This window comes from Pseudophryne corroboree, chromosome 3 (assembly GCF_028390025.1).
Source record: "Pseudophryne corroboree isolate aPseCor3 chromosome 3, aPseCor3.hap2, whole genome shotgun sequence".
In the NCBI taxonomy this organism is placed as follows: Eukaryota; Metazoa; Chordata; class Amphibia; order Anura; family Myobatrachidae; genus Pseudophryne; species Pseudophryne corroboree.
In genome coordinates, this window is record NC_086446.1 from 707,345,229 (window position 1) to 707,357,609 (window position 12,381).

General features: G+C 44.5%; 1 protein-coding gene across 1 annotated transcript in view; it reads right to left on the bottom strand.

Annotated features, from left to right (window-relative positions):
• LOC135056655 (alpha-2-macroglobulin-like) overlaps nt 1-12,381 on the bottom strand; it is a 234,536-nt gene that overhangs the window by 85,972 nt on the left and 136,183 nt on the right. Inside the window, exons 14-15 of the mRNA XM_063962101.1 lie at nt 11,838-11,983; nt 5,630-5,782 (exon numbers count right to left, since the gene is read on the bottom strand). Coding sequence (XP_063818171.1) covers nt 5,630-5,782; nt 11,838-11,983 — 299 coding nt within the window. The remainder of the gene's footprint in view (nt 1-5,629; nt 5,783-11,837; nt 11,984-12,381) is intronic.

The window sequence follows — 12,381 nt, forward strand, 5'->3', positions numbered from 1 at the left end:
GGTCTGATAAATCCCTTAGCCAAGTTCTCCTGAATGTACTCTGCCATAGCCTGAGTCTCAGGACGTGACAGGGAGTACAAACTGCTCTTGGGAAGCTTAGCATCCGGCAACAAATCAATGGTACAGTCATAGGGGCGATGGGGAGGTAGTACCTCCACAACTTTTTTGGAGAACACATCCGCAAAATCTGCATAACATCCTGGCAATCCTGGCAAACTTAGCTGCGAGAGCCTGACTGGAAGGCTCAAGCAACTCCTGAAACAATCACTACCCCAACTAAGAATCTCCCCAGAGACCCAGTCAAATTGAGGGTTATGGGCCCTTAACCAGGGTAACCCCAAAACCAATGGGGCAAAAGAACAGACAGTCACATAAAAAGACAATTTTTCAGACTGTGTGGCTCCAATAAACTAAGGAATTTGGCTGGTGCAGGAGGTAATTTTATCCTGGGACAATGGTTCCCCGTTTAACCCACAGATCTCAATCTCTGATGCCAAAGGTACTGAGGGAACAGAGTGTTCCAGGGCGAATTGACGGTCCATGAAAACCCCATCGGCCCCACTGTCAACAAAGGCCTCAGTCTTGACAGTTTGACCGAGGATCTCCAAAGTCACCGGAATGAGAAAAGTCTTTTTGGGAAATTCTGACTTCTGGCCTGACAGGATATTTCCCATCACCCTCAGGCCCTGAAGTTTTCCGGTTTTTCTGGGCATGATACTACAACATGACCTTTATTCCCACAGTACAAACACAAACCCTGCTGTCTCCTCCGCGTCTTCTCACGCGAGGAGAGGCGGGTAGCCCCAATCTGCATAGGCTCCTCGGAATATTCCTCAGAGTCTGAGGTTCCCTTGAGAAAAAAGGAAACTGCGGTCTCCCTTACAAGCCTACGCTCTCTCAGCCGTCTATCCACCCGGATGGATAACTGCATGAGCTGATCTAAGCTATCAGGCGAGGGATATTGTACCAGTTGGTCCTTTATCTGGTCAGAAAGGCCCCTTCGGTACTGGTTTCTCAGGGCTGGGTCATTCCACTGGGTATCATGAGCCAACCTCCGAAACTCTGTACTATAAACCTCAGCTGGCCGTCGCCCTTGCTTAAGAACCGTAATCTGAGCCTCGGCTGAAGCCATCTTGTCAGGGTCATCATACAAAATGCCCAGTGCCGTAAAAAAAGCATCAACACTTTTAAACGACGGACAGTCAGGCTGTAACCCATATGCCCAGACCTGTGGGTCTCCTTGTAGCAAGGAAATCACCATGCCCACTCGCTGAATCTCCGACCCAGAAGACTGGGGCCTAAGCCTGAAATATAGCTTACAGCTCTCCTTGAAACAAAAGAACTGCGAGCGATCTCCAGAAAAACGATCCGGGAGATTTACTTTCGGCTCCTTAACCCCTGAACTTGCCGCTGCTGCTGCGGGAGCTCCGCTAGCGGCCTGCGGGGTGTTCATTTTAATGGACATCTCATTAAATTGTCGAGTCAGGACCTGCACCTGATCGACCACCTGTTGCAAAGTATTTTGAGGGGTATGCTCCATATTCCCACAAAATTTCAACAGGAGTAAGGCTGCTGAATATGTTACGCACACCAGTGCTAACAGGAGTATACCGGTGTATGAACAGAGAGGGAAGCGAAGCAAATGAACTCACAGACAGTATAACATAACATACACAGGAGGTGATGGAATAACTAATAAACACAAAGTGAACGGAGAAGCCCAAAGGCTCAGGAATTGGGTGTCTCCCTAGTGTCAGGAATGCTCAGATGGAATAGAGCGGACAATGAAGCGAGGTGTAGTGATTTAACAAGGGGAGCACCTGAAATGATGTTCCTAAGAACAACAGAAAAAACCCCAAAGGGTTACCAACGGGTGTGGGAATAAACTCCTTGGTCAGAGATAGAAATATAGACACAAGGAGAGTATCCACAATCCTAACCCCCACTTTCAGGGCACAGGTTCAGCTTACTGCCACTAAACTGACACCTGGACGCCCTGCACAGTGAGGGAGGAATAAGCAAGCAGGTCTGAGAGTACAGCCGCAAACCTGCTGGGTTCACAGAATAGCAAAAGAACCCCAGCAGGTCAAACAACTGACTCCAGTCTTACTGCTAGGTCCGGATTGGCAGAATGAAGTACCGAATCCCAAGGCCTATTCACAGTAAGCAACAAGTAAATACAAAGTCACACAGTACTAGCTAACTCTCTGGAACTGACTAACAAACAAAGATTCAGCAGCATTTGCCTAGCCTGAGAGGATGGTTTATATAGCAGGTGCTGTCCACGCCCCACTCAGACCTCACAGACTGTGAGCACAAAACCAGCGCCGGATTCCCTGCCGTGCACAGAGCCTGTAACCACTACACAGTAAAAACCCGGACCGGAGTATCAGCTGCGCTCAGGTTACTTCGCTAACACTTGCCTCCCGGTTGCCATGGCGACGTGGCAGCACAGAGCAGGAGATCCTAACACTAATGCAAGACAATGCTAGACCTCATGTGGCTGGAGTGTGTCAGCCGTTCCTGCAAGACGAAGGCATTGATGCTATGAACTGGCCCGCCCGTTCCCCAGACCTGAATCCAATTGAGCACATCTGGGACATCATGTCTCGCTCCATCCACCAACGCCACATTGCACCACAGACTGTCCAGGAGTTGGCGGATGCTTTAGTCCAGGTCTGGGAGGAGAACCCTCAGGAGACCATCCGCCACCTCATCAGGCGCATGCCCAGGCATTGTAGGGAGGTCATACAGGCACATGGAGGCCACACACACACTACTGAGCCTCATTTTGACTTGTTTTAAGGACATTACACATACTTACCTACCTGACCCTCTCCATGAGGGAGAAAATGCTCTGTTTCTTGACTTTCCTGGTAATGTATGATTGCCATCACCTGTGGTGAAACACCTTTCTTATCAATTAACTAGCTCACCACAGGTGATGGCAATCATACATTACCAGGAAAGTCCAGGAACAGAGCATTTTCTCCCTCATGGAGAGGGTCATGTAGGCAAGTATGACATTACATCAAAGTTGGATCAGCCTGTAGTGTGTTTTTCCACTTTAATTTTGAGTGTGACTCCAAATCCAGACCTCCATGGGTTAATAAATTTGATTTCCATTGATCATTTTTGTGTGATTTTGTTGTCAGCACATTCAACACTATGTAAAGAACAAAGTATTTAATAAGAATATTACATTCATTCAGATCTAGGATGTGTTATTTTAGTGTTCCCTTTATTTTTTTGAGCAGTGTATATATAAACACACATATAAACACCACCACATTCGACATCCTTGCATTGTGATTATTCCACTTAGATCAGCTGGGCTTTATGAATTCCTAAAGTTATTGGGCCTAATTCAGGCCTGATCGCAACAGCAACATTTGTATCTAATGGGCAAAACCATGTGCACTGCAGGTGGGGCAGATGTAACATGTGCAGAGAGAATTAGATTTGGGTAGGGGGTGTTCAAACTGAAATTTAAATTGCAGTGTAAAAATAAAGCAGCCAGTATTTACCCTGCACATAAACAAAATTATCCACCCAAATCTAACTCTCTCTGCACATTTTACATCTGCCCCACCTGTAGTGCAACATGGTTTTGCCCATTAGAGAAAGATTTTGCTTTTGCGATCAGGTCTGAATTAGACCCATAGTACTGTAGTCACGATTATATAGGGCAACTTTATCAATGGGAAATTGTAAGATATCACACCAAAAATAAATATCCAGTCTGGGAGTCTGCAGCAGATACTGTATGTTCTTGGAGTGGGATCCCCGGTAATCTTGCTAGCAAATACTCAGTCAGCAGATCTTGCATGAGCCGTAGCATAACCATGATCTTGGTCCAAACCAGAAAGTAAAGAGATCGCACGGACCGGCTCCTATTGGAGCCCCTATCTCTGCACGTGATTTTGGGAAAATTTAGCAATACTCCAGTCAATCAGCTCCTATCTGTCATATGTCCAGCTCCTAACTGTCACTGTTTGAAAAATGTCAGTTGGCAGCAGATTGGCTGGAGCACCATTTATCATATGCAATAAGTTATATCCTTCACAACGAGTTTTATCACACATTGATAAATGGGCCCCATCATTTATTTTTGAGATGATATGCTGTGAAAAAAGAGATTTCCAAATTACAAATTTCAGGACCAATAAACGATAAATAGTAAATACTGTATGCCCCATAAATGGCACTTTCACCACTAAGTGCATTTCCAACTGGACTTGCATTCTCACTAAAATAAGTGTTGGAGGAGCCTGGCCCAGATCAGCCGCTAAGGGGAATATTGCCTCCCATACAGCAGCCACCGGTGCCCCCTGTACAGTGGCGGGGAGGAAAGATGTGACGGCTGTCTGTTCATACTGAAACATAGGATATGATCACATGACTCAGCTCCATCCTAATACCAAATTCATTACCAGGTGTGTGCTTCATCCCCTATTAATCTGGACATGAGACTTATACCCCTTTCAGACTGCCTGATGCGGGTCGCACACGGGAGCCTGACATGGGAGCTCCCACTGTGTGACCCTCCTCAGGCTCTCCATCACCGCTGACTGCAACCCGTCATATTGCAGAGTTGGAGACGTCAGCTGTGACTCGGTGGGGGCAGCGCTTGGAGATCACATGACCTCCAAACGCCACCCGTACACAGAGAGTGAATGGGAAACGGATTGCATCGTACCAGCTCCCGTTCACACCGCACAGTGAGCCGGGTTCAAGACGTGTTCAACCCTGCTCATGACCTGGGTTGAAATACCGAGTCACTCGACCTGGTATTTCAACCCTTGCACCTTTCAATCCGCACATGAACACAGGTTATGCGCATTCATGTGCCAATAACCCGTGTTTAGAGGTGGCGACACTGTCAGACTGGGGCATGTAGGGCCCAACGGGGAAATACAGTGATAGGGGCCAGTCTCTAGATGATGTGTGCCCAGCCGCCACATTGGTTTGCCTAACCATTTTGCAATTGTTGGTCCCTACAAAATTATATACAGTAAATACTGTTGTGCATGCATGATAATGTACTAGATTAGTAACAGTACAGACTGGAACCTGATCCCTAGAGGAGCGAGTAGGCCCCCAGGCAGTAGGGCCCACCGGTGGTTTCCCCTGAATCATGAATCATTATCTCATATTTTCTCCAATTATTTTGGTTTAAAGAAATAAAAGTATTACAGGTTGAGTATCCCATATCCAAATATTCCGAAATACGGAATATTCCGAAATACGGACTTTTTTGAGTGAGAGTGAAATAGTGAAATCTTTGTTTTTTGATGGCTCAATGTACACAAACTTTGTTTAATGCACAAAGTTATAAAAAATATTGGCTAAAATTACCTTCAGGCCGTGTGTATAAGGTGTATATGGAACATAAATGCATTCTGTGCTTAGATTTAGGTCCCATCACCATGATATCTCATTATAGTATGCAATTATTCCGAAATACGGAAAAATCCGATATCCAAAATACCTCTGGACCCAAGCATTTTGGACAAGGGATACTCAACCTGTACCAGAAGATCACAATAGGTAATGAATATCTTAAAAAAGGAAGGAGAAGCCATAATATTTGTTTTTAACCATAGTATAAGAATAAATCCAAACTTACTAAAATATCTAATAAGGAGGCTTCATGAGGTGCATGAAGTAAGAATCCTTTATCCACAGATCGCACGGAGCACCAGGATCCAGAGTCTGCTGTTACCTTAAGATTCACATTTTCTCCAGGACGGACCTGAGCTTCTGAGAAACTGAGATGGACCTGTGAAATATCAAGAATATCAAAGAAGATTTTAAAGTAAAATAAATCAGTAGTCACATAAACTTGTATACTGTACTGCAGCTTTCGTTTCCATTTTGATTTTTGTATATTTTGTGCCAATAAGATCTGTACTCCTCGTAGCTAGGATTATAACCGAGTTGTGGATGGGTTTTCAGTGTCATAACTTTTCTGGAAATCTTGCCTCTCACAGTAGCCTGGAGAATTGTGTAATTAAACAGTGCTCAAGAATGTCAGCTGTGTTGACAACATTCTACTAAGGGAATGCTATCAGGATGGCGATGCTCGAAACCCCGGAATCCCGACACGCAGCCAAAATGCTGGCGCCGGAATTTCGACATCACTTGGAATGCCAACTACGGAATCCTGAATGCCAACATCCTGAATGTAAGTATGCCGGGGTCTCCAAGATTTTTCCCACAGGGAAGGGGCAGGCAGTGGTGCAGAGAGGGGGGAGAGGGTATTCTTATCCCCCCCGCCCATCCATCTGTCCACCCAGTTCATTGCAGTGTGAGAGAAGGCTGACTGCTGCCACAGCAGCAACCTCTCTCCGAAATAGCACACACGCTGCTTGTGTGCTGACTTTGGAGAGAGACAGCTGCAGAGGAAGTCAATCCTCTCTCCCTGTTGGGTGTGTGGGAAAGGGGAAGGGAGAGGTGCGATTTCACCCACACATCAGCGATTGCCCTCCTTACTGCCTCCTGTGCAGTCTTTGCTGCCGATTCACTTTTAACTGTTTTCAAATGAGGGGGTGCGGCCACGCCTTCTGCATTGGCCATTGACCACAGATGGGGGGGTTAGGTTTAGGCTGCAGGGAGAGGGTTAGGCTTAGGCTGTTGGAAAAGGGGGTTATAGGTAGGCTGCGGGAAGGGTGGTATTATTAGGCACCCCTTGGGTGGGTTAGAGTAAGGCTGTGGGGGAGGGAGGGATAGGTTTAGGCTGTGGGAAGAGGGGGGTTAGGTTTGGGTACCGCCGGGGAAGGTTAGGTTAGGCTGCGGGATGGGAGGGTGAGGTTAGGTTTAGTCTGTGGGAAGGGAGTGTTTGAGTTAGGGGTACATTGGGGGAAGGTAAGTATAGTTACCTAGCCCCTGTCGGGATTCTCACCATCAGGATGCTGCAGTCAGTCTTCTGTACCACCAGCATCATGGCTGCCGGCAAATCATACACAACTACTAAGCAGTGCTTACTTTTAAGGTTATTCTCACTATGCCATAGTAAGTACTAATATTCTATACACAGAGGGAGCCATGAGGCCCTGACTGTTCTTCAGAGGCAAAGGAATCCCCATCTCGGTCTGATCATGCACAGACAAAACCAGAATACCTTCTGCATGTCAAAAGAGGAATCGGCCAGTAGCTTCCATACATTAACACTGGGATAGTTTTTTGAAAACAGTAGAACCAGTTGCCTTATACGTAACTACAATGGATATTGGTGGGTTGTGCATGTAAATAAAAAGAAATAAATACTTAATGTACCTTGAAAATGAAAGAATTTACCAGCATTTAAGCTGCTTTTCTATGTGGTCTATATCTGATGGGAGGACAGCATAGTAACTATGTTGTCACACAGATGTATGAAGTGTTAATTTGGCAAATATCACATAATGATGTTAGTCCCATGTGCCATTCCACAATTACTCTCTCACATTGGGATGCTATAATGTTATTCCACCATCTTTTATTCTTCGAAGAAGTCTTGTTTAACACAGGCGAAATGTGTTTCATGTTTTCATTTACGTTCTTGTTACTGGGCATTTCCCTGTCTGCTTAAAGGAGAAGACGCAGCACTTAACTGTGTAAATCACATAGGGGTCTATTCATTTGAAGTCGGAACTGCCATCAAGTTGGAAAGACGGCAGTTTCCGACTTTTTTAGGTTGAATCATGATTCGACCTATTCAATGGTACTGCCATTTTAGCGACTTGTCGGAAAACACATGGATCAGCAGATTAGCCCGGGATCCACGTGTTTTGTCGGATTTGCAGCCAAATCCGTCAGGTTTTAGTCCCATTTTTGACAATGTCAATCCGACTTTAAAAAAAGTCATATTGGCATAGTCGAAAACGTGCAAAACCAGTCGGATTTGCCTGCAAATTGAATACTGCATTGTTGGATCCAATAAAGTGTTATATCTAGGTGAAAAAGAAACTGCTAATACAAAGCATCAACATCTGCAGACTATCTCTGCCAGTAGACACCATGCCCATCTCCAGAATGTGCATAGGAGCACAGGAAGACCTTTATCTGCTCTTTGTTAAACTGCACAGCGCTTCCTTCACATGGAGCATAAACTGAATCTAAAATTGAATCCACCTACACAAAATCACAGTCTACCTACTGTATAGCCATTCAAATCAAGACCCACCATTAGCATTATAATAATACTACACTCAGTGGCGGACCTACATTGAAACTAATGAAGCTTAAATTTCAGCGCCCCTAATCCCGGAGGGGCCTGACCGCAATCCTCTCAGTTGTGCATTTTAATACCAAAAATCTGATTTTCACCTCTTGTTTTTATGTACTGTATGGTTATAGCTCATCACCAATAACACCATGACAACCAGGCTTCTAGTACAGCATAGCTGTTATTGCAGTTTGTATGCATGTTGCGTAGTACCACTAGAGCTGCTGGGAGTTCTAGACTAGCTCTGTGATTTGCGCACTGTAAATAGCATGAAGCGTATATCCGTTTTGAAACTGATGCACATTTCACACTATTTTTACCTATAGTGTAACTATTTTCTCTATTTTATACTTCTCATAACATTTTATGTGATCATTTCTGTAACAATTTTATCCATTTAATATATTTATCTTTCTGCTATTTAATGTGATATTTATGTGACTAAATGGGGGCATCCAATTAGCCGCGGTAATTTACAGCAGCTAATTGGTTTGCCAGGTGTTACATAGGTCGAAAATACATAGGTTCGCAACTTTTCGCAGACACTATGTATTTTTGAGTGAAAAACGGGTTTTACGTGATAAATAATAGGATGGGGATGGGGGGGTGTAAAAAAATATTGTTTTGTTTTTTTTAAATCTGCATTTTCAAGGCTAATGGGATACCTCACTATGTATATCTGTTTTAAATACCAAAAAATATAAACTCTTTTAAGTGTAATTGAGAAACTTAAGAGTATATTTCCTTAAAGTCATTTTTCATAAATTGTTATTTAATCTGAATTGACTTAGGGGGTGATTCCGAGTTGTTCGCCCGCTAGCTGCTTTTAGCAGTATTGCACACGCTAAGCCGCCACCCTCTGGGAGTGTATCTTTGCTTAGCAGAATTGCGAACGAAAGATTAGCAGAATTGCGAATAGAAATTTCTTAGCAGTTTCTGAGTAGCTCCAGACCTACTCACAAATAGCGATCAGTTCAGTCAGTTTCGTTCCTGGTTTGACGTCACACACACGCCCAGCGTTCGCCCAGCCACTCCCCCGTTTCTCCAGACACTCCCGTGTTTTTCCCTGAAACGCCTGCATTTTTCCGCACACTCCCAGAAAACGGCCAATTTCCGCCCAGAAACACTCACTTCCTGTCAATCACACTCCGATCAGAAGAAAAAACTTTGTTACGCCATGAGTAAAATACCAAACTTTTGTGCTAATTTACTTGGCGCAGGCGCGCTGCACACATTGCGAGTGCGCAGTTTGCGACTAATCGCTCCGTAGCGAAAAAAAAATAACGAGCGAACAACTCGGAATGACCCCCTAAAATCGATCTAAATCAATTTTGGTGTTTCCTGTGCTAAAATTTACTAACATTTAAAATTTAATATAAAACAAATCATCTGTTAGTAAATGTGTGTTTTATCAGCTGAAACACAACTTCGTTTCAGATCGACTGTAATTTGAAATTGATAAAAAATCTATGTAAATAGTTTCAACTCTTTTATGTCAAACAGCTCATCCTACTCTCACGTCACTGATCATGGGTGTTTTTGCATTCTGGAGTTTATGGATCTGTAAGATTCAGCATACACATGGACAGAAATGCTTACTTGTATTAATACGTTTATATTGCCTTTAGTAAATCATACAGTTCACAAACCAGCAGTTTGCTTTTAGAAAAAGCAGTTAAATAAATGTAGACCTTAATTTAATGTCTATTTCCCCTTTAATTTCTTACAGCTCTCCGCTTAACCCTCTGCTCTATAGGGGGTTATTCAGAGTTGTTAGCAAACCAAAAAAGCACACTAACGGGAAAAAAACCATTTGGCACTGCAGGTGGGGCAGATGTAAAATGTGCAGAGAGATTAGATTTGGGTGGGGTGTGTTCACATTGAAATCTAAATTGCAGTGTAAAAATAAAGCCTACCTGCACAGAAACAATATAACTCACCAAAATCTAACTCTCTCTGCACATGTTACATCTGCCCCACCTGTAGTACAACATAGTTTTGCCCAACTGCTAAAAAAATTGCTGTTGTGATCAACTCTGAATTGCCCCCTGTGTTCATTGCTCACAGTCTACTTTCTGTGTCACCCCTGTCTGTCCCCTTAGATTGTTATCATGAGCAGAATCCTCTTCCCTCATGTGATTTTCCTCTCCTCGCTTCTTCCAGCATCTTCTCTTAAATACCAACAATGGCACTGACCCGTGGCTTTTTTCGTGGGTATTATGACTCCATATGCACCAATGGTTATATACAGTACAGTATCATGCTCCCCATTTTATACAATATTTCAAACTATACGCTTTTTTTCTTGTTTTGTTTACACTACAGTACTTTATGGGGGTCATTCCGAGTTGATCGCTAGCTGCCGTTGTTCGCAGCGCAGCGATCAGGATAAAAATTAGCACTTCTGCACATGCGCATGGTGCGCAGTGCGTACGCGCGATGTACTTTCACACAAAACTATGCAGTTTCACACAAGATCTAGCGACGTTTTTCAGTTGCACTGTTGTTCGTTGAATGATTGACAGGAAGTGGGTGTTTCTGGTGGCAACTGGCCGTTTTCCGGTAGTGTGCTAAAAAACGCAGGCGTGTCAGGTAAAAACGCAGGCATGCCTGGGGAAATGGGGGAGTGGCTGGATAAACGCAGGGCGTGTTTGTGACGTCAAACCAGGAACCAAACAGACTGAAGTGATCGCAAGGAAGGAGTAGGTCTGCAGCTACTCTGAAACTGCTTGAAAAAATGTCAACACTATTCTGCTAACCTTTCAGTCGCACTTCTGCTAAGCTAAGATACACTCCCAGAGGGCGGCGGCTTAGCGTTTGCACTGCTGCTAAAAGCAGCTAGCGAGCGATCAACTCGGAATGAGGGCCCATGTACTATGTAAGGCACTTGTATCAGGTGACGTGCGTTAAGGTGAGGCAGAGCCTTTTCTGTCATACTAACGTTTGCACCAGAGATTTGACTGTATAAAGTATATAAAAATACAAAGAATATGTTAGAAATATTATTCTAATAATTTTTATAGTCAAAACTGTGGGGTAAAAGTCTATGGCAGGTGAGTATCTTTTCCACACATCTCTAATCGAACCTCACCAAGTTTCCAGGAGTTTATTCTGCTGCATCTTTACTATACCTCCCAACTGTCCCGATTTCATCGGGACAGTCCCGCTAATTGGACACTGTCCCACTGTCCCTCCCGCGGGGCGCAATGTCCCGCGGGCGGGGGGGCAGTCATGGAGCGCTAGACATGCCCCCAAAATGATGAAAATGGGGGGGGGGGGGGGGCGCTGCAATAGGCCATGCCCCCTTACTGTGAGACCCCACCCCACTTCCAGAAGTCCCACCCCTTATACATCCGCAACCGCGCCTCCGGCGCGGCGTGTTCCAACTCCCACAGCACAAAATTTGGGAGGTATGTCTTTACCTAATGCTCACATGAACCCTTTGGCATATATATTGTGTTTATATCTGACTCTGGTACTAGCCAGTGCCTCCTGAGCCATTTACCTCACCGCACGTCCCTGCTTGTGGCCCCATATAAATAAAGTATAATAGTAATAGCTTTCCTCTTCCATACAAATATACCACCTCTATAATGCATTCTGATATTGTCTATGTTTATATACTCACATTGTTCCTGAAACAGGATGAAACTTTGTATTCTGCTCTACCTACAACAGTTTCTCCTTTGGGCAATACAGTGAAAATTAAGATAGCGAAAATAGGGGCCAAACTTTTATCTACATGGACATTTAAAGTGAATGATCCGTGTGTTCCTGTAAATAAAGTAAAAAAACATAAATCAGAAACAATCCCTCATTGCTGACCATATAGTAATCATCTCAGAGCAGTAACACATAAAGGACCTAATTCAGACCTGATCGCTAGGCTGCGTTTACGTGCAGCCAGCGATCAGGTCTGAACTGCACATGAGTATGCACCGCAATACGCAGGTGCGTCGTTCCACATCAATGGGAGAGCCGGGCAGCGACCGGAGGGTGCGAGAAAAGCGATCGCACGGGCGATCGCAAGGTGACTGACAGGAAGAGGCCGTTTGTGGGTGGCAACTGACCATTTTTAAGGAGTGTCCAGAAAAACTCAGGAGGCACAAGGCTTTTGGAGGGAGGGTTTCAGCTCCGGCCCCGATCATCGCACTGGAAGAGTATGTCCTGGT